This window comes from Dendropsophus ebraccatus, chromosome 9 (assembly GCF_027789765.1).
Source record: "Dendropsophus ebraccatus isolate aDenEbr1 chromosome 9, aDenEbr1.pat, whole genome shotgun sequence".
Classification (NCBI taxonomy): Eukaryota; Metazoa; Chordata; class Amphibia; order Anura; family Hylidae; genus Dendropsophus; species Dendropsophus ebraccatus.
Genome location: NC_091462.1, coordinates 39,893,882 through 39,915,816, shown reverse-complemented (window position 1 = coordinate 39,915,816; position 21,935 = coordinate 39,893,882). Strand labels below are relative to the sequence as shown.

Sequence of the window (21,935 nt, the reverse complement as noted above, 5' to 3'; positions counted from 1 at the left end):
CTGAAGTATATAGATTGCATAACGCAAACCTTTGCAAAAAGATCTTCTATCATGTTTCAGTGTGTCGGCAGGAATGAAACTTATCAGTTTAATAGAGCTAGACAATCAATTTTTTTATCATATAAAAAAGCATTTATATATAATAAAAAAAAAAAAAAAAAAAAACATTTTTATTGTTCGTACTTTGAACTCATAGTTGAAGTCCACATGGAGAAGTCACATCTTCATTTATAGCACTATATTAAATACACAGTATACATGTGCATTAAAGGAGAAGTCCGGCGAAAATTATTTTTTTATATGTTATTACTGATGGAAAGTTATACAATTATCTAATGTACATTAATTATGGGAAATGCTCCTATACTGCTATTTCCCTTAATTTAGTGTACCAGGAAGTGTTAGAATTCTCTCAGAAGCAGTGACGTCACGACAAAAGGTGTAATTCCTATGGAGTGTCCAGCAGGGGGCGCACTATATATAGAAGTCAATGAGTACCATTGACTTCTATATATAGTGCTCCCCTGCTGGACACTCCATTGGAATTACAATGGATGTGTATGTAAATGTAGTATACAGTGTTTTTGATTGAATACATTTATGAAATACTTTGGGGAGCAAGTGTCCTTGCTCCCCAAAGTATTCCATAAATGTAAGCAATCAGTACATCACAGTAAGCCCGCCGCCCGCGCTACCGAACGCCCGCCGCTGTGGAATACTCTCAACTACTACTCTCCCCACCTGCTCATAGCATGTGCAGGTGATGGGAGAGTAGTAGCCGGGTTATATGGCTGAGATCGCCGCCGCGATGCCGCGCAGGGGGAGCCGCTCATCACTGCAGCCATCATCCCCCTCCGCTCCCCCCTCCCGCTCTCCGTTCACACGTGCCGGCGGCCCGGCAGGAAGTCAGCTATCACATAGAGTAAGGAAGCAGCAGGAGGGGGGAGCGGAGGGGGATGATAGCTGCAGTGATGAGCGGCTCCCCTGCGCGGCATCGCGGCGGCGATCTCAGCCATATAACCCGGCTACTACTCTCCCATCACCTGCACATGCTATGAGCAGGTGGGGAGAGTAGTAGTTGAGAGTAGTCTACAGCGGCGGCAGCGGCGGGCTTACTGTGATGTACTGATTGCTTACATTTATGGAATACTTTGGGGAGCAAGGACACTTGCTCCCCAAAGTATTTCATAAATGTATTCAATCAAAAACACTGTATATTACATTACATACACATCCATTGTAATTCCAATGGAGTGTCCAGCAGGGGCGCACTATATATAGAAGTCAATGGTACTCATTGACTTCTATATATAGTGCGCCCCTGCTGGACACTGCATGGGAATTACACCTTTCGTCGTGACGTCACTGCTTCTGAGAGAATTCTAACACTTCCTGGTACACTAAATTAAGGGAAATAGCAGTATAGGAGCATTTCCCATAATTAATGTACATTAGAAAATTGTATAACTTTCCATCAGTAATAACATATAAAAAAATAATTTTCGCCGGACTTCTCCTTTAAGGACATGTAGTCACCTTTCATTTACCATGCAGGGACAGAAACCATAGAAAGCATATATAATATTATAGTGTGTAAATATCCACAACGAGTACCTAAATCCATCCTACACCTATAATAAAAAAAAGAGCCTGTAGAACAGGGATGGGTAACCTTCGGCCCTCCAGCTGTTGCAAAACTACAAATCCCATCATGCCTGGACAGCCAAAACTAAAGCCAAAAAGGGCCAAATGTTCCCCATCCCTGCTGTAGACCTAGGCTAGCATAGTAAAGGAAAGTCAGATGGGAGCTAGCCAGCATGGAGCCCAGCTAGTAATGTTTTTTCCACTACAGTCTCCAATCCGCAAAAGGCGTCACTGATCTACAGCACAGATGTTCACAGAAAGTTTTGTTTTTTTTTACAACCTTTTTGTCTTCAATGTCTCCATAGCTGTCGAAATACAGTCATCCCCGCTAGGACAGCACTTCCATTTAACTTTTAGCATCCCTATTTTATGATATTTGCTATATAGCCACATAGATATATACATATTGGGGGAGATTTATCAAACATGGTGTAAAGTGAAACTGGCTCAGTTGCCCCTAGCAACCAATCAGATTCCACCTCTCATTTCCAAAAGCGTCTGTGAAGAATGAAAGGTGGAATCTGATTGGTTGCTAGGGGCAACTGGGCCAGTTTCAGTTTACACCATGTTTGATAAATCTCCACCATGGTGTAAAGTGAAACTGGCTCAGTTGCCCCCAGCAACCAATCAGATTCTACCTTTTATTCCTCATAGACTATGGAAAATGAAAGATGGAATCTGATTGGTTGCTATGGCAACTGATCAATTCACTTTACACCATGTTTGATAAAAGCAAAGAATAAAGCAATCTTCTATCAACTCAACCATCAACTACGTTGCAAACGGAAATAAGAGATTATAAGATGGTGTATTAAACCGATCAATGGGGGACGTTACAATAACTCGGCACTGTGTCACTCAATAGTACATTGATTTAACCATGTGCAAGCAAAGAAACTACACCTTAGGGAACATGTTTATTGTGTTTGGGGGTAATACATTGGGTGCTCTCTGAGCTACAAAGGGATAAAGGAAATCCTTTCAGTACAAACTGACAAAGGTAAAACAGTATTCACAACAGCGTGTACCACATCATTGGAAAGATTTCTGGGTTTAATACAAATGACATTTTCTAGTAATCTACAGCTAAACTTTAATAATGTCGTCATACAGATAATGAATTAGGCTAAAATGCACTATAATATTTGGTTTGGAACGGTATCCTTAGTACATCACAAAATACATTTTGATATCCCAAAGAAGCAAGACTTGCAAGTAGGCATTTTACCATGACTAATCTACAGCTACAAAGTTCTACTCTTGATAGCATTTACCTTTTTGGGGGCAGTATAACCATATAGGATAAAAGCAGAGAGTAGAATCAGTTTAACATATACACAGAAGTCCGTATTGTAAAGGCTATAAAGATTCCTTGCACATTGTACAGATGCCTTGTGCTTCTTCACGCTGTACAATTTATGTAGCGTATCTCTTGGTCCACTGCCTGGCTATCCTGTCATGCTCTGCTCTGTTGGTCAAATACTGGGTGGCTATGCTTCCAACCAGGGGATCAGCTGCAAAGAGGCAAAGAAAGATGTTATTTCAGCAAGATGTGACAATCGCATGCAGCGTGTGGAAACAGAGGACTACTACAGTAAAAGGCAGCATGTTCTAATGCATCAGTGAAGGGCGAATCTGCAATGATTTGGACTTCATTGTGCACCTTATATAAACTCACAGGACACTGGCAAATATAAGGTGTATTATATATATATATATATATATATATATATATATATATATATATATATATTTAGTACACAGTCATATACTGCAATTATTTCATGTGGGCAAAATCACAGTAACCAATAGCCACATGATTTTCCTATTAAAATATTGTAATATAAAAAAGGTATTCCAACCCCTCCCCCCCAAAAAAACCCCATAAATCGCAGTGCTATAAAAATAGAAAAGAAAGCATACTCATCCGCCCTGCTGTTGCCATTCTGACAACTCCCATCCCCAGCAGCTTAAAGGGGGTACTCCGGCAAAAATCTTTTTCTTTCGAATCAACTGGTTTCAGAAACTTATATAGAATTGTAAATGACTTCTATTTAAAAATCTCAACCCTTGCCATACTTATCAGCTGCTGTATGCCCTTATCAGCTGCTGTATGCCCTGCAGGAAGTTGTGTTCTTTCTGCAGGACATAAAGCAGCTGATAAGTACTGGAAGACTTGAGATTGTTAAATAGAAGTAAATTACAAATCTATATAACTTTCTGCCACCAGTTGATTTGAAAGAAAAAGATTTTTGTTGAAGTGCTTTTTAGGGTATAAACTTACACACCGTATACGCAGCAAATACGCAGCAGATGTCATGGTGAAGATTTGATGCTGAGTTTAGTTATTTAGATCTAATCTGCTGCGTATTTGCTGCGTATCGCAGTAGTAAATACGCTGCATATACGGTGTGTGGGTTTGTACCCTTAGGGTATAAACCCACACACCGTATAAGCAGCGTATTTACTGCTGCGATACGCAGCAAATACGCAGATTAGATCAAAATAACTGAACACAGCATCAAATCTTCACCATGAGATCTGCTGCGTATTTGTTGCGTATCTGCTGCGTATACGGTGTGTGGGTTTGTACCCTAAGGGTATAAACCCACACACGGTATATGCAGCAAATACGCAGCAGATGTGATGGTGAAGATTTGATGCGGTGTTCAGCTATTTAGATCTAATCTGCTGCGTATTTGCTGCATATTTGCTGCGTATCGCAGTAGTAAGTACGCTGCATATACGGTGTGTGGGTTTATACCCTAAGCGTACAAACACACACACCGTATATGCAGCAGATACGCAGCAGATCTGCAGCAGATTTGATGGTGCAGTTTTGATGCTGTGTTCAGTTATTTAGATCTAATCTGCTGCGTATTTGCTGCGTATCGCAGCAGTAAATACGCTGCGAATACGGTGTGTGTGTTTATACCCTAAGGCCGTATTACATAGTCCGAGTGCCAATCTGCTAGTAGGGTGCTCGCTTACAGAGCCTATTACACGACTGACTGCACGTCTCTTATAAGATAGGGAGGAGTACAGTTGATGGCAGATTTTTTGACAACTTTAAAGTAAGTGATCAGCTGCCGAGCAAGCTTGCTCTTTCATTGGCTGATCACTGGCCCTATTACATGGGGCAACTTCTGGTGGGTTTGGCAGCTAATTGTCCCATGTAATCGGGCCATTACCGTTTCTTCTTAATTCCTTTAAAACATAATTTCTGCAGGAACCACTTGCTCAGCCAGTCACATACCAAGATGGTTCCAACAAGGAGATCCATCATAGAAATCAGTAAATAATGGTGAAGTTTAGGACTAAAATTGGCAGGGGAAATGGCGCAAGTGAGTATGCATTTTTTTTCTTCTTCTTTTTAACAAAGACTCAAAGTATATTTTAAAAAGGATATTCTAGTAATTGTACACTGATCTATCCTGGCAACCACTCAAATGTTTTTCATGGGGTGACCCAAACACTTTCTTGGCATCATGTAGATGTTAAAACTAATGCTGCACTGCGCTAAGAGAACTGGTTAACTGGTAGGGAAATGTAAGAGAAGCTCCGCTAGTCACTAATTGTTGACCAATCTGCATCACCAAGAGAGCTCTCCAATGTAGCCTGTCTATAAGATGATTGATTTCCCATGCATCTGGGTGCCATTAGTGAGACATGCAGAGCAGCTGAACAAGGCTTTCCTGTCATACTGGGAGGAGTGGGCTCTCGGCTAAACTAAAGAATCAGGGATAAGGATTCTAAAAATTGCATTCCTTCAAAATGTCTATTTTGATCAGAACCCTTCTTTTCCCCATAAAGATCCCCCCCCCCCCCCACAAAAAAATAAAATAAAGATCTTCCACGTGCACTTGGCAGCATGGTTATTAGACACATTGCCTTGCATTAAAACCTTCGCCATCTGTTCTGCCCTGAAATTACAAATGTAAGAACATAATTTACAGCAGGCACGACGATATGCAATTCAGATTCAGTACTCAATGAAGCAAAGCTGCTGCTTTAGAAGCCATCACCAACAACAGTATTCTTGTTTTAGAAAACATCTTCCAAAATAAATTACCCATTTGTATCAATGAATGAAAACAATGGATTTACTTTACTGCTTAAGGGTGCGTTCACACCTACCGCATCCGCAGCTTATTTTTCCGCGGAAATCCGCAGGTCTGGTAGTGCAGATTTCAACCTGCGAGAAATCCGCGTATGTGTGCGTTTTGCGGTTTTTCTGCAGCAAGTTTATCGCAACTGAAATGTCCGTTAAGAATGAGAGACATTTTAAACGGACATTTCAGTTGCGATAAACTTGCTGCGGAAAAAACGCAAAACGCACACATACGCGGATTTCTCGCAGGTTGAAATCTGCACTACCAGACCTGCGGATTTCCGCGGAAAAATAAGCTGCGGATGCGGTAGGTGTGAACGCACCCTTAACATTTGTTTAGATACGTCCACAATCGCAATTTTCTTGTTGTGACTTATCAGCGTCATATTACAGTATATTCCCATGGGAGAAGTCTGCTCAATGTTGTCTTTTTTTCTAGTTTCTAAACTAGAACTTTTGTGACATATTTGACCAATCACACTTTAGGGTCTCAAAAACCTTAGACCTTAGAAATCTGTGGTGTATTGTACCACCGACCACCGACAGATGAGGTTGATAGTGATAGGGGTCAGGAGGTGATTTTCCATCACACCTGAACCTTTGTTCAGGGAGAGATAAGCCGCAGCCAGATGGCTTTGGCTGCAGCTTACCCCCCTCCCCAAAGAGAACACAGGAACGCTTGGCCATGCTTAACATTCCTGTATATGGGGAGGATTGGTGGAGGACGGGAGAGATAACCAAAGGCCACTGCAGTGGATAGAGCGTCCTGTGACCACTTCTATATCTCATCTAGCCCTGTCCGGGGTTATGTAGGAGTAGAAAAACAGTGCTGCTGTCATGCAGAAACAGCACCACTCTTGCTCCTTGTTTGTGTATTGTATTGCACCTCTATTCTATTAAAGTACACAGAAGAGTTGTAATACCCCACACAACCTGAGCACAGGAATGGCGCTGTTTTCTAAAAGAAAACCACTCTATTTTCTTAATTCTGGACAACCCCTTTAAAACAGTTTGATCATATGACTTACCAGGGTTGCAGTCTGTCAAGAGGGAACAAATAGATAGCAAAACTTTTGATATAGTCAGTGCTGGACTCCAGTTATCTTTCAGAATATCCAAGCAGATTACTCCTTGGCTGTTGATATTACAGTGATAGATTCTGGTTCTGAATGTGACCTGAAATTCAAGCAAAAACAACATGCATTCAGTTATATGTATGGACAGCCTGATAAAACATGGGAGTATATCTTTACCTTCTATAAGCTATGTTTCCACAGCGTTTTTCCTTGTCCATTTATAATTTTTTTTAAATGACGTCCTTTATTTTGCAGTTCAGCCACCGGTCAGTGCAATAATGGCTGTTGGCACATTATTATAGTTTAGGGTCTATTTACACAGAAAGATTATCTGACAGATTATCTGCCAAAGATTTGAAGCCAAAGCCAGAAATGATTTTAAAAATAGGAGAAATCTCAGGCGTTCCTTTATGACCTGATCTCTGTTAATAGTCCGTTTCTGGCTTTGGCTTTAAATCTTTGGCAGATAATCTGTCAGATAAATCTTTCTGTGTAAATGGACCCTTATGCTGGGTTTATACGAAACGATTATTGGCCCGATCGTACGATTAACGATGTCGGAGTAACGATTTTTTTTTTCATAGCGGTCAGCGTTTAGACGGTACGATATATCGTACAGAAAAATCGTTTTGCGATCGCCCGCCCGCAGCCCGTCTCCCTGCTCATCCGCAGCCCGGCCCCACGGTCAACCGCAGCCCCCGGACTTTTGCGCGATGACTGTTTACACGGAACGATCGGTGAATTTTTTGCGAACGATTTAAGAACAAGATAAAAGATCAAAATGAACTATTTCTCGCTCGTCGTTCGATCGTTCGCTGCGTTTACACGTACGATTATCGTTCGAATTCGATCGTTATAGTGCAAATTCGAACGATAATCGTTCCGTGTAAACCCAGCATAAGGTGGACTAATTGCCCTTTGGGTGTGTCTTTAAAGGGGTACTCTGGGCAGGAGGACTTTTTTCACTATTTACCGCCCTGGTTCCAGTGCTGGGTCTTGCATCATGCTGCTCTGGGCTCCGGCCGGTTCCTGGTCTATGACGCAGCTTGAGACATGACGTTTCAAGCATGCTCAATGGCTATAGCAGGGTCCCGCGTCTGCCGCTGAATGGACTTGAAACGTCACGACAAGCCGCGTCATAGACCAGGAAACGGCCGCAGAACGGAGCAGCGCGATACGGGGCACCAGCACTGGAACCAGGGAGGTAAGTGGACGTTGTTGCTTTCATCCACTCCCTTTACGGCCATAGTGAAAAAAGCCCTCCTGTCCAGAATACTGGAATAGTACAGACGATTTTAAGAAACTTTGTAATTGGGTTTATTAGCCGAAAAATGCATTTTTATCATGAAAAAGCAGTTTGAAGCTCTCCCTCCTGTCTTCATGATTTTCTATGGAGAGGGGAGGGGTGGAGTGAGATGAGGCACCAAAACAGGACAACAAAGTTATCTCACAGCTACATGTCTGAATTATCTCCTCTGAAGTCAGCACTGACCTCTCTGACCTCTGAATACCAGCTTTCACACAGGTCCCGCTGTGTAATCCTTCGTTCTCTGCTCTCTATTGGTGACTAATCTCCCCCCTCCCCTCTCCATAGGTTACACAGGGCACGACTAATGTAAAAGAGTCGAGATTCCATGATAATGAGCAGTGAATGAGAGAGAGGAGGGGGGGACCTGGGGAAAGTCTTTTTATGAAGATAATGGCATATTTCCCTAATAAACCCAAAGTTTATATATAAATACAAAGTTTATTAAAATTGCCTGTACTATTAATTTCTGGGGGGAAAAAACAAACAAACAGTGACACTTTAATAGTAAGGATGGTGAATGGATGGTGAAAAAAGAAACTGTGTGTGAACAACTAAAATAAATAACGTCTGATGTTTGCATAAAAGGTTTGAAAATAATCGTTGTGGTCATTATTTGATGTCAGTCTCAAAAGACGTCCGTTACTTAATACACTGTGTGCTAATAATAATGTGTGTTATTCCATAGACTTCAATGCATTGCAATTCCAATGCCTTTTTTCTTACTTAGTGTGAACGTAGCCATAAAGACATTGCAGCCTTTTTTCTAAAATCAAAACAAAGTTCTGCATAAAACTAAATATAACAAGCAAACACCGGAAACTGTTGGAGGCAAAGCCTGGTAATCGGATAGGAAGGAGTGGGTGATGAAGTGAATGATTCATCTAGGTCATAAATATTAAATCTGAAAATCGACAGGGGGGAAAAAAAAAGTGAAATTCCTCTAATCCAGCAGTTTATAATCCTGCGATATAATGCGGATCTTCTCCTGATCGTAAGCAGAAGACAGAACATAGATAACCAATTAGGAAATTACTCTGATTAGGTTATATAACTTGCAGATTTTGTGTTAATATTTTATTCTCGGCTTTCTTTTCTTCTTCAACCAGATCTCTACACTGTACTATGTCTTTTATGTCACTATAGTTTCCCAGTGTGGTCTGAACCTGTATTGCCCACTTTCCTTTTTACATTCCTGTATAAAATATTAGGCTTTCTGCACATGTCATTTATCATGCATCATAAATGGCTATTTTTCAAGCTAAAAAACATCTAAATGCCGCTTAATACTTGAAAGGGGAATGTGAACTTTTGGAGCTGTAAGCAGTCAGTTCAACTGCCCAACTAACATCTTAAAATCTGTGTGTGCACATAGCCGTAGCTGTTCTATTTATTTGCCTAGTTAAAAGGGAATCTGTCAGCTCTATATCATGGCTCATAGCTGTGGACACGGGCAGATAGCTGATAGAGATATAAAACAAAATGATACCTGTGTCTTAGCTGATGGCTGTTTGTAAAGTCATAAAATAATGTGCTCAAGGAAACGCAGAGGCGGTGCTGAGCTGCAGCATGCACACCTCCTCCCTGTTCTACATGATTGATGTATGAAGAAAAACCCTGCACATTAATCTTGGGGGGCAGGGACGTGTGCGGGCTGCAGCTTAGCATGGCCTATATGACCCTTGAAGGGGTTGTACGGAATAAACTACTAATCAGTGATGCTGCCAGGGCTGCAGGGGAATAGACAGTGTCACACCGCCATTTCCCCTGCAGCATCACCGATTAGGAGTTTATTCCGGACAACCCTTTTTAGTATTGTAACTTGACAAACAAGACAGATATCATTTGTTTTATCCCCTCAAATAGAGCTGACAATGATAATTCCTTTTTTTATACAGTGCCAATATATTCCTTAGCACTGTACAGAACTCAACAGACTCCTTTTAGGAGTATGTTCATATGAACTATATCACACTATTAAGGTTTTTTTTTTTTTTAATATGCAAAATTTATTACCTACTCACAGTATAGTTAGTAAGTGTCTGGAGGCGTCCAACCTCAAAGAAGGATGGGTATCCTGTGTCCCTTAAAGGGGTTATCCAGCGCTACAAAACCATGCCTACTTTTCCCCCTCTCTTGTCTCCAGTTCAGGTGTGGTTTGCAATTAAGCTCCATTTACTTCAATGGAACAGAGTTCCAAACCCCACCCAATCTGGAGACAAGAGAGGGGGAAAAACAGGAGTTACTCACCGGGTAATGATGTTTCCTCGAGTACATGACAGCACCACGGGACAGGAAACCTGAAGTATAAAAGGATTAGGCCCTCCTCTCAACCTCAGTGAGTATTCCAGAGACCGGAGAGAGCCATGATTAGCATCAGGATTGTTTAATCTCAAGAAGCACCATCACCAATAACAAATTTTTTTTTTTTTTTTTTGCACACCCAAGTGAAACACAGTGAAGGAACCAAAAAGGGTGGGTAGTAATGGTGCTGTCATGTACTCGAGGAAACATCATTACCCGGTGAGTAACTCCTGTTTTCCCCCTCGACATGACAGCACCACGGAGAGAATACCAGAGATGAAAGAAAGAATTAGGGAGGGACTATAGCCAGTAAGACCTTACGCCCAAAGGCAACACCAGAGGAATCAGAAAGATCCAACCTATAGTGTCGGAAAAAAGTGTGCGGTGAGGACCAAACCGCCGCCCTGCAGATCTGAGAGATGGAAGCATCACTTCTTTCCGCCCAAGAGGTAGCAACAGCTCGGGTGGAATGGGCTCTGAGCCTAAGGGGAGGAGAAAGACCAGCAGAAGAGTAAGAAGAGCAAATAGCCTGCCTTATCCATCTGGCTATAGAACTACTACTAGCCTTACACCCCTTATAGGGCCCTGAAAATTGCACAAATAGAGACCTAGACTTTCTAAACTGCTTTGTTACTTCTAAGTATTGCAGTACAGAACGTCTTACATCTAGACAATGGAACTCCCTCTCCTTCTCATTGGCTGGTTTGTCACAAAAAGAGGGTAACACTATCTCTTGAGAGCAATGAAATTCTGACACCACCTTAGGCAAGAAAGCAGGATCTGGTTTGAAAATAATTCTATCAGACAAAATCTTAGTGTATGGTTCACTGCATGAAAGGCTCGCCAGCTCCCCCACCCGTCTGGCCGATGTTATCGCTACCAGGAAGGCGGTCTTAAGTGTAAGATTTTTTTAAGGATATATTAGACAAAGGCTCAAAAGGGGCATCTGTTAGACTCTTTAAGACTAGGCTAAGATCCCAAGGAGGAACTGATGGTGATAACCTTGGCGAGAGTCTGGCTGCTGCTCTAAAGAATCTTACCACCCAAGGATGAGTGGCGATTTGTTGGTTATATAAGGCTCCTAAGGCCGAGGCGTGCACTTTTAAGGTAGCTGGCTTAAGGCCCTTGCCTAAACCCCTCTGTAGGAAGTCTAGGATCTGTGCTATGTTAGGAGAATGAAGATCAACCTTTTTAGCTCCCAAAAATGAAAAATATGTTTTCCATATTCTAAAATAGATCTTTAGGGTTGTAGGCTTCCTGCTCCGCTGTAAGGTAGATATGACTTCGTCCGAGAGTCCATGACTTTTAAGAACTAGCCTTTCAAAAGCCAGGCCGTCAGGTGCAGCTGTTTTTCTTGATGAAAAATCGGTCCCTGAGAGAGTAAATCCGGACGGTCTGGTAAGACCCAAGGGTCTGCCACCGACATTGACCTGAGACCTGAGAACCAAGCTCTGCGAGGCCAGAAGGGAGCTATGAGAATTACTCGAGCCTTCTCCTGCCTGATCCTTTTTAGCACCCGGGGAATTAAGGCTAGTGGAGGAAAAGCGTACATTAGACTCCACTGCCAGGTCTGGCTTAGAGCATCTACACCTAGGGGCCGGTCCGCTGGGGATAAGGAAAGAAACCGTCTCACCTGTCTGTTTCCCCTGGTTGCGAACAGGTCTATGACCGGTCTCCCCCAAAGATCCGTGATCATCTGAAAGACAGAAGGATCCAGGCGCCATTCCCCCTGTAGAAGCTGATGTCTGCTGAGAAAATCCGCTCTTATATTCAGAACCCCCTTCAGATGGACTGCTGACAGACTCAAAAGGTTGCGTTCTGCAAAAGAAAATATGTGATAAGACAAGTCCAATAACAGAGGGCTTCTAGTGGTACCCTGTCTATTGATAACTGAGACTGCTGTGGAATTATCTGAAAAAATCTTAACATTAGAGCCCTTAATGTGAAACTCTGCCACTGTTAGTGCAAAATAAATGGCCGCTAATTCCTTAAAATTAGAAGATCTAACGATGAATTCATCGTCCCAGGTGCCTTGAAAATTGTGTTGGTCGGTGTGTGCACCCCAACCTGATGGGCTGGCGTCTGTAGTTATCACTTTTGGAGAATCAATAGTCCAACTAAGACCCTGCAGGAGATTAGACCTAGATAGCCACCAGGAAAAACTCTCTAATGTCGCTTTGGACAGTGAGATTTTCCTGTCAAGACCCTTGGGAGATCCATCCCAGGCCTCGAGGAGCTGAGCCTGCAAAGGTCTAGAGTGAGTCTGAGCCCATGGGACTGCTGGAATGGTAGCTGTGAATAGTCCCAGCAGAGACATACCCTTCCTTATAGATGTCACTGGGTTTTTGAGAAGAAGCTGCGTTAAATTTTGTAGTTTTTCTATCTTCTCTTCGGGCAGGAACGACCTTTGTGTCAATGAGTCCAAAGTGATCCCAAGAAAGAGCTTTTTTCTCTCTGGAACCATAGAGGATTTCTCGAGATTTACAATCCAACCGAGCTTCTTTAGGATGGATAGCGTTCTTCCCAACATTATCAGAAGTTTTTCTTTTGTTTCTGCTACCAACAGAAAATCGTCTAAATATGGAATAAAGATGCCCTCTTCCTCCCTTATGTGGGCTGCCATTTCCGACACTATCTTGGTGAAGACTCGAGGGGCGATGGAAATGCCGAAGGGCAGCGCCTGAAACTGTAGGTGGACCAGAGAGTCGTCTATCCAGATTGCCAGCCTTAGGTATCTTTGAAAGTCCTTGTGGATCGGGATGTGTAGGTAGGCGTCCTTGAGATCTATCGAAGCCATGAAACAACCTGGAAAGAGCAGGTTTACTGTACTTTTTATGGTCTCTATTTTGAATCTCTGATACCGTAGGTACTGGTTTAAAGGTTTGAGATTTATGATGACTCTGTAGTTCTCGTCTGATTTTTTCACCAGAAACAAGGTTGAGTAGAACCCCTGATTTTTCTCTGATTCTGGTACCGGAACAAGCACATTCTTTTCTAGGAGAGACTTTACTTCTGTTTCTAAAGCTTCTTGATGACCTCTGGTTATGACAAACCGAGTGGGAGGTCGGGATACGAAATCTAAGCGAACGCCATCTTGAATACACCGCAGTACCCAAGTGCTGCCGCAGATTTTCTGCCATTCTTGTGCGAAATGACGCAACCTGCCTCCCACCCGTGGCCTGGCGTCATTGTGTAGAGGATTTTTTGGAAGGATCGGACTTCTGTGAGAACATATATCCCCTGGATCTGTTGTAGCCTCTTCCCCGAGTAGACTTGTCTGTGTTTTTTCTCTGAAACTTTTCCTTTCCTTGCCCACGAAAGGACTGGAATCGTTTCGCTTGGTAGGAGATAGGAAAACCCTTCTTCCTATCCGCGGCTTTAGCGAGTAAGTCATCCAGATATGATCCAAATATATATTCACCCTCACAGGGGATGGTGCATAATTTTGCCTTAGCAACTGCATCACCCGACCAATTCTTTAGCCACAAGGCTCTACGAGCCGAGTTGGATTGGGCTGCCGAGCGAGCAGAAAATCTGAGTGCATCGGTAGAAGCGTCAGCTAGAAAAGATGCAGAGGTAATGCTGTTGTAAATTTATCCTTGAAATCATCTGATTGGAGGTCTTCTTCCAACTGGGAGAGCCAGACCATCATTGATCTTGCTACACAAGTACCTGCAATGCTAGGTTTGAAACCACCTGTTGCTGCCTCCCAGGTTTTCTTAAGGAACCCTTCTGCCTTCTTATCCATGGGTTCCTTGAGTACTCCTATATCGTCAAAGGGTAACGAATCCTTGCGTGATATCTTGGAAATAGAAACATCAATTTTTGGAGCTCTATCCCAAGCTGGATTTTCTGACTCGTCAAAAGGGTATTTCCTCTTAACCGCTCGAGGTACGAATCCTTTTTTCCCCGGCCTGTTCCATTCCCTTTGTATAAGGGCTGACACATTTTTATGCACAGGGAAGACCTTCCTCTTTTTCTCTTCCAAACCACCAAACATTATGTCCTGTATGGACTTAGGCTCCTTAGGATCCTCAATGTTCATTGTGGAGCGCACTTCTTTAACCAGGGTACATACATCATCTAAGGAAAATAAAGATCTGATTCCCACATCTGTGTCAGATTCCTCAGCCTCTTCTGCTTCCTCCTCATTAGCTGCCCCCTCCTCGTGGTCAGGAATGGAAATAGTGGAAATTCCATGAGATGGCCCCGGGGTACATACTGGAGTTGCAATAGTAGTGCTCCCAGAAGAACTCTGCATTCCCGTAATCATGTCCTTAACTGATGATAGAATAGACTCTAAGGAGGGAACCTGAGCAGCGACTAATTTATTAACACAATCCTCACACGTTGGTTTTTCATAACTTGAACTAAGACGTCCTTTACAAACTCTACATTCTTTATGTTTATGGGGAGTCTTAGATTTCCTGGAAGATTCCTACACATGAAAACAAAAAACAAAACTTTTAGGCTTAGGGCCTGCAGTATTCCATCATCTTACCACCCCTACCAGGGGAGAAGAGAGTCAGTACCTGGGAGGAGGCAGGAGCACCAGAAGAATCCTTCCTTGCCTCGCTGCTGGAACTCATGGCTGCATCAGCTGTGAGTCTGCCGGCCGATCTCACCACAGCGCACGATAGTCTTATCCGGCGTCCTACGTCATATCCAATGCGCCGCGGAACTCCCCGTCACATAACTATGCGACGTAACCGGAAGTCCCGCGCGCCGGACCGGAAGTGACCTAGCGTGGAACGCATGCTCCGGACGGGTCCTGCCTCGGCGGCAGCCTGCAGGGGACCCACCCCCCCCCCTCCGCCGCCACTGGCAGACTCCGAGGGTTCTGGTCCGGCCCAACCGCTCTTGAATGCGGTTCGTGTGGAGAGATCGGGCTTAACGGTGCTACACCGGCACCTCCAAAAAAGTCTTCCTCTGGCCATTCCAACCGGAAAGCCGCCGCAGGTGAGAAAACTCCGGCCCTTTAATCCAGAGAGACCTACACCGAGCCTCCCAACTCCAGGCTTCCCGTAGGGACAGGAAACCACACTGAGGTTGAGAGGAGGGCCTAATCCTTTTATACTTCAGGTTTCCTGTCCCAGGGGGCGGGGTCCCTCTCTCCGTGGTGCTGTCATGTCGAGGGGGAAAGTGGCCATGTTTTTTTTAGCGTTGGATATCCCCTTTAATTTGACTAGGGACTGGGAGCTGAGTATGGGACTGTTGAAGATAACCGAGTACACTGTTTGCCCATCCCTCGGAGTCCCATAGAGACTGAATAGAGCAGCCATGCACATGCTCTAACCGCAATCCCTTCAATCGAATAGGATGGAGGTCCCCCACTGATCAGACATGTATCCCCTTATTCTGTGGAAAGGTGATAAGGTTTCGTAATGGAAAATACCTGTTTTTTAATTCTATGGGCAGATGCTGTCAAAATATCTAATGGATAAAAATTAACTTTATTTTAAATAAAATATGGCTGATCACACCTCAGGATAACATACTGTATATAGAAGTAATAGATTTCTTCTTTAACTGGGAACTAGTGTGCATGAAATTTTATTTATAGCTGTACGAGATATAAAAAACGTATGCACTCGTCGAGCAATTTTATAATCATCTCTCAGTCAGATTTAGTATTGCTGTCAATAGTCACATTACAGTCCATGTTACTGATCCGGTGGGATGTGCAGAAGTCTGAAACCTCTGGACAGTTCTCAGTGACGACGGCCAAGTCACTTACACGTAGATCTCAAATAAAAGCAACACAGTGACAAGTAGCCTTCCCCAAAGAACGATAGAAGGAAATAGCATCCAAAACCGTGTCATAGCAGAGAAGTACTACCGAGAGACAGCACGACTCTAGGGACCGCGAAAACCAGATCAGCTCTGTTCCACATTAAATATTTCAGAGAAAATTGTCTGCTTCTTACGCTCTTTACTTACCTTTGGTGGCTTGAATGGATAATCGGATGAAAAGGTGATATCCAAAAAAAATACTCCTCCTTCATACACTGATCCTGGGGGGCCCAGAATAGTAGACCTCCATTCGTATATGTTGTCTCCCTTGGGGCCAGCACTATAAACAAATAAATACCGTATTCAAGTTATATTGTTACGACTAAACAATGTGTAGGTACAACAGGGAATGCAAACCGGTAGAATGTTAAGTGTTCTTATAGGTTCAAAAATGGTCAGCAAAATCACGAAAGTGACCATAATCATAAACCACGTCAAGAAGCAGACCGTGAAAATCTGACAACTCCTTAACAAACCCGTTCGACAAGACAATACTGCAGGCAATCCATTTTTAGAACTTACATTTTTATTGTTTCAAAGCATCCAGAAAAAAAAAATTAATTTAAAACCAACATGATTTTATATTAGAAGGTCTTGGGATTCCCTTAGGCCACATTCTTACATATCTAGGAATGCATGCAGCTGAAAGCACGCCTCATGTGTTTACCAATAGCCAGGTGAAGCTGCCAATCCATTCCAGCTATTAGTGACTACATGGGGGGGGGGGGGAAGGGGGTTGGATGCACGATAAACATGAGACCAGTCAGCTAGGAAGATTATGTGCAGGAAGAATTGTTTTCTTTATTAGCGGATACACCAGCTCCATCATATCAGAGACCTTGTGAATCACATCATAACAACTAATGATTAAAGGCCCCTTCATACGGCTGTAAGGACAGCAAAGAACGCCCAAACCGAGAATTACAAGTGGAACATAAAAAGGGAAAAAAAATAAAGAAAGCTGCCAGAGCTGAGAATAAGGGTTCCCAGTGTATTATATGTCTATAAACCCATACACAACTTAAGTTCTCTGAATTTCTATAAATAACTGATTAACTATGTAATGGTCAAAACTAGTTCAATGTTTTCAAACGAAAAATAATGCACTTGGGGAGAAGGAATCTTCTATCAGAGTATCATATCGGCAGTTTCGATTTAGGGGTGATGATTTCTGACAATTAAAATGAGTCACCGGTGCAAACAGGCGGTAGGGAAAGCAAATCGGATACTGGGCTGTATAACTAGAGGTATAACCAGTAGGAAGAGGGAGATTGTGATCCCGCTGTATAGAGCTCTGGTGAGACCACATCAGGAATACTGTGTCCAGTTCTGCAGACATCACCTATACAATGGTATTAATTAAATAGAACAGGTCCAAAAAAGAGCTAAAAATTGAGGAGGGTGTGAGGCATAAAACCAGGAAAGACATAAAAAGGAACCAGTTAGTAGTATAATGCATGTAACAGAGCTGCTGAAGCATTCTTACTATACTTGGTGTGCTGTCCTCCCAGGTGGTATAAAGTAGAGAAAAATAGTTTTATTAAAGGGAACCTGTCACCCCCTGTCCCGACCCCCCCTCTACAGCCCCTATACTCACCTGATCCCGCCAGGTCCCGCTTCTAGATCCGGTCGGGTCACGGAGATCTCAGCCGCTGCAGCCCGGCGTGCGCGCGCTGAGAGATGAGTCCAACGCTCATAGAGAATGACGGAGCGCTGGACTCTCCTGTCATTCTCTAGGAGCGTTGGACGTGCACGCTACCGGGAGAGAGGTGGAAACTAGATATTTGGGCGGAGCTGGCCCATGACTAGTCACGTCTCTCTGTCTGTCAGCACACTCTGCAGGGATGATGGACAGGCAAAGAGGCTTCTAACACAGTGCTTCTCAAACTTTTTCTACTAGAGCCTCATCCAACAGACCAAAGCAATGCCTGGGCCTCACCAGACTGACCAAGAGGGTGCCTGGGCCTCACATCTGTGGTAAAAGTCCATTTATAAGCTGAAAATAATACTAGGGCCACCTTAAATCTGTCTAAGCTCTATATGCTAATTAAGAAAGTACAAAATAAATTAACAATGTTACTAAAATGGAGATTTTTGCAAACAGCAAAAGGACTGTGCAGATCATAGTTACTTTTGTGAAAAGTAGGGGGCGCCTACTCGGCTCCTATTGAGGAAGCTCATACTTGAGTCTTTAAACGATGATAATGTGCCTTATTGCTTCTTCATAAATGACATTGTGGAGAATTGCGCATGGGTATTCAAAAAAGCTATGTGATAACAGTTCTGTTTTGTATAACCTGACCAATGTTGTTGCCTTCCTACAATAATTGTTATGGTTGGTTTGAGGGAGGGAGGGGGGAGGGGGGTTGGTACTTTAGGGTGGGTGGGGGGAGGATGGGGGGTTTGTTTTGCTTTGTTTGTATGTTCAACCCAAAAAAGAAGGCACGCTTTTTGTGTGTGGAAAACTGCTAATAAAAACAATCTGATTTTAAAAAAAAAAGTAGGGGGCGCCTCACTGGTGAGGCCCGACTCACAATTTGAGAAGCACTGTTCTAACAGACGTCTTTGCTAGTCAATCATCCCTGCAGGTTGTGCTGACTAGGCAGAGAGCCATGACTAGTTATGGGCCAGATGACTAGTTACAGGCCCTCTCCCTGCAGCGCACGCTAGAATATTATGTTTATTCCTATGCACCCCCTAAAAGGACGACATCAAGTATGTCTAGAGAACTCTGTTAGGAGCTGATAATAGTGTCAGATGCATTATAATACTGATTTAATTATCTAAATCTGTGTAGGCTGGAGAGAAAGAGGGGGGGGGCATGATCAAAACCTTTAAATAGGCCAAAGGACCTAAGGTGGTTTGCAAAGGAATCGTTTTGATGGGGACAAAAAAAAAAAAAACTAAACGCAAGAAAACAAAGTCACAATCTGAGGTTAGCATTGAGAAAGATTGGAAGCAACATGAGAAAATATTACTTTACTGAAAGAGTAGTAGATGCTTGGAATAAATTTAAGCAGATATGGTAGGTGAATCTACAACAATTCAATTTGAAGGGGTTCTCCAGCGTTTATTATGTCTGCAAACAGTGCAGCAATATATAAAAACTTTTTAAAAATGGTATGCTTAACTCTTCACGCTCCCCCAATGTGGCCTTTTCAATGTCCCCCCGTTGACTGGAGCTCCGCTACTTCAGAGACAAATGTGTCTGAGAAATGACAGCCTGCTCAGCCAATCACTGACTGAGATGGTACAGCACCATGGTCAGTGACTGGCTGAGCAGGCTGGCACTCCTGGGACAAGTTCATCAAGTTCATCTCGGAAGTACTGGAGCTGCAGTCAGTGGGGGCCACATCGGAACACCAGGGGAGCGTGGAGAGGTAAGCATAACATGTTTATTATGCTGCTGCTGTATTAATCAGATTTTTTTTTCAATCATCTCTTCTTTAACAACAACAACAACCAATGTGCTGAAAAGAAATTACCACAAGCAAAAACAGATTAAAACCTTCCAGAGTTTTATTAAAAAAAAAAAAAGATAAAAAAAAGATTAAAACAGTAAGAACCTCTCCAAAACACGTCTTCTGTAACACTGTACAGCAACCCGCATAAAGTGGCCTTCACGATTAACAATCCCTTAGTCCTTCTGCGGCCATCTGAAGAATGTATAAAATATTTCATAGAGTACCTGCACGGTGCAACCACAGGAATCATTATTTTCATCTTATGGTCAAATCTAATAAAAATGTTTCATTCAAGTGTTCTGGGAATCCAAAGAATATCCATCTGTGTTTTTCGACTATGCTACACTAGAAAGCTATTCCCTGTTTAACCGTTACTGTGTACTACGTGTTAGATATACATGACTGCAATTTGCACGGTTTTTATGGGAAAGTTTTATAAGTTACCATATAAGTGTTTTCCCCCAAAACATTAATACTTCAAGGGTTTATCCAGCATTAGAAAAGCACAGCTACTTTCATGCAAAAACAGCGCCACACTTGTCCTCACGTTATGTGTGATATTACAATTCTCTTCCATTTACATCAATGGAACTGAACTGAAAAACCCACACCCAAGAAATACTGTTTTAGAAGAAAACAGCCAGGTTTTTCTCAGCCTAGACAAGCCCTTTTAACCATGTAGTATTATCTCTGCTCATGTAGCATCTGGCTTCACTGCTACAAACAATTAGGGCAGAGAATGAAATAGCTTGATTCCCCACACTCGGCCCAACTCTCTTCAACCTTCACAGGTCCCATAGTCAAGAGCACTTTGTGCTTTTCACCTTGCACACTTGACTTTGCTGTTGCTGCAATTTCCATAATATAGAAAGCATCATCAAATTTTTACTAGATTCTCAGGTTGCCGTGAGCGGCTCAAGTCTTTCTGTTCTAGAAGGAATCTGAACAACCTCTAGGATTCTGCAGACTGTTTTAGGAATCTCCTGATAGACTTTTTTTTCTTCACACTTCGCACAGAGTTTTGGAATTTTTGGCTTAAACAACAATTTGGAGTTCTGTACCAGAAAAGGGGAACTATAAGCAAATTCCCCGTATACTAATATAGATGAACAATAAAATTCTATCTGCCTGAGGATACCATTAAGATAAGGGAACCTGCAGAATAATCCAAGGAAAACTGTCATGTTCAACAAGCAGTGTGATCTGACAGCTTTATGTTCTAGGGCAGCAGAAGCCAACTGATCTGAAGTTTTGTGGGAAAAGATTTAGTATTTTATTCATTTCTATCGCTGCTCATTCTGGGCTTAGGAGTCCAGTGGCCGACAGCTATGTTTGCAATATATCATTTCGATATCAAGTTTTAATGTTATTTAACAAAACAAAAGTTTTGATTGATGGGGTTATGGGTGCAGAGCTCCCACCAATTGCTAAAGTGCGTTTTGCATTTATTAACTTATATGTCTGCTCATTCTGGGCTTAGGAGTCCAGGGGGCTTTCCTACTCAGTGACCATCAACTATGTTTCTATACACGCTCATACAGGGAACACAGTCAGTCACTGATTAAGCCGGGCTGGCTAGATTGGGGCTATGGGGGTGGACAGTGTACCTAACAGTCTCACCGGACCGTGGAGTACATGACTAACCGCACCCGAATGGCACCAAGGAAGAAGGTGAGAGACGTACCTTTCCTCCTTGGAGTCTCCTGTGAAATAACATACTAGCAGGTTAGACTCGTCTAAACTGCTTATAGTTCCTTTTTTAAAATAATACTGAAGTCTTGCTTTTTTACAGTTTTTTTAAGGCCTAAAACTAAATTGAGACTGTTCTGTAAGGATCCCTTTCCAGCAGTGTCCTCCTTATGTTTACAGCCAGTAAGAGGAGACACTATTACATTACTATTCATGTCTCTCCTACTTGACAAAGTATTTATGCCTCGAAACGCGTTGTTTATGAGACCATTAAAATTCATCGTTTTACTTCATTAAACCTGAAGCCGTGAAGCGCCGTCATTCTGGCTCCTGTGGTCCCCGCCTACCCCGAGGATCCGACACTTCATCTACTATTACATAGATAAGACAATAGCCGATGGTCAGATCTCAGCCTCCCCTACCTCTACACAGGTCACAAAGCATGCTCAGAAACCTTAACCACTCATGGGACCAGCTAAATGCTGATAAAATAGATTAAAAAATCATCTTTCTGTATCTAAGCTCTAATTAGTAAAAAAAAAAAAAAA

General features: G+C 42.7%; 1 protein-coding gene across 1 annotated transcript in view; it reads right to left on the bottom strand.

Moving 5' to 3' along the window:
• Positions 1–2,548: 2,548 nt before the first annotated feature.
• The window catches only part of UBE2E3 (ubiquitin conjugating enzyme E2 E3), a 59,984-nt gene continuing 40,597 nt past the window's right edge, over positions 2,549–21,935 (bottom strand). Inside the window, exons 4-6 of the mRNA XM_069983055.1 lie at positions 16,382–16,514; positions 6,784–6,931; positions 2,549–3,158 (exon numbers count right to left, since the gene is read on the bottom strand). Coding sequence (XP_069839156.1) covers positions 3,061–3,158; positions 6,784–6,931; positions 16,382–16,514 — 379 coding nt within the window. The 3' untranslated portion in view covers positions 2,549–3,060. The remainder of the gene's footprint in view (positions 3,159–6,783; positions 6,932–16,381; positions 16,515–21,935) is intronic.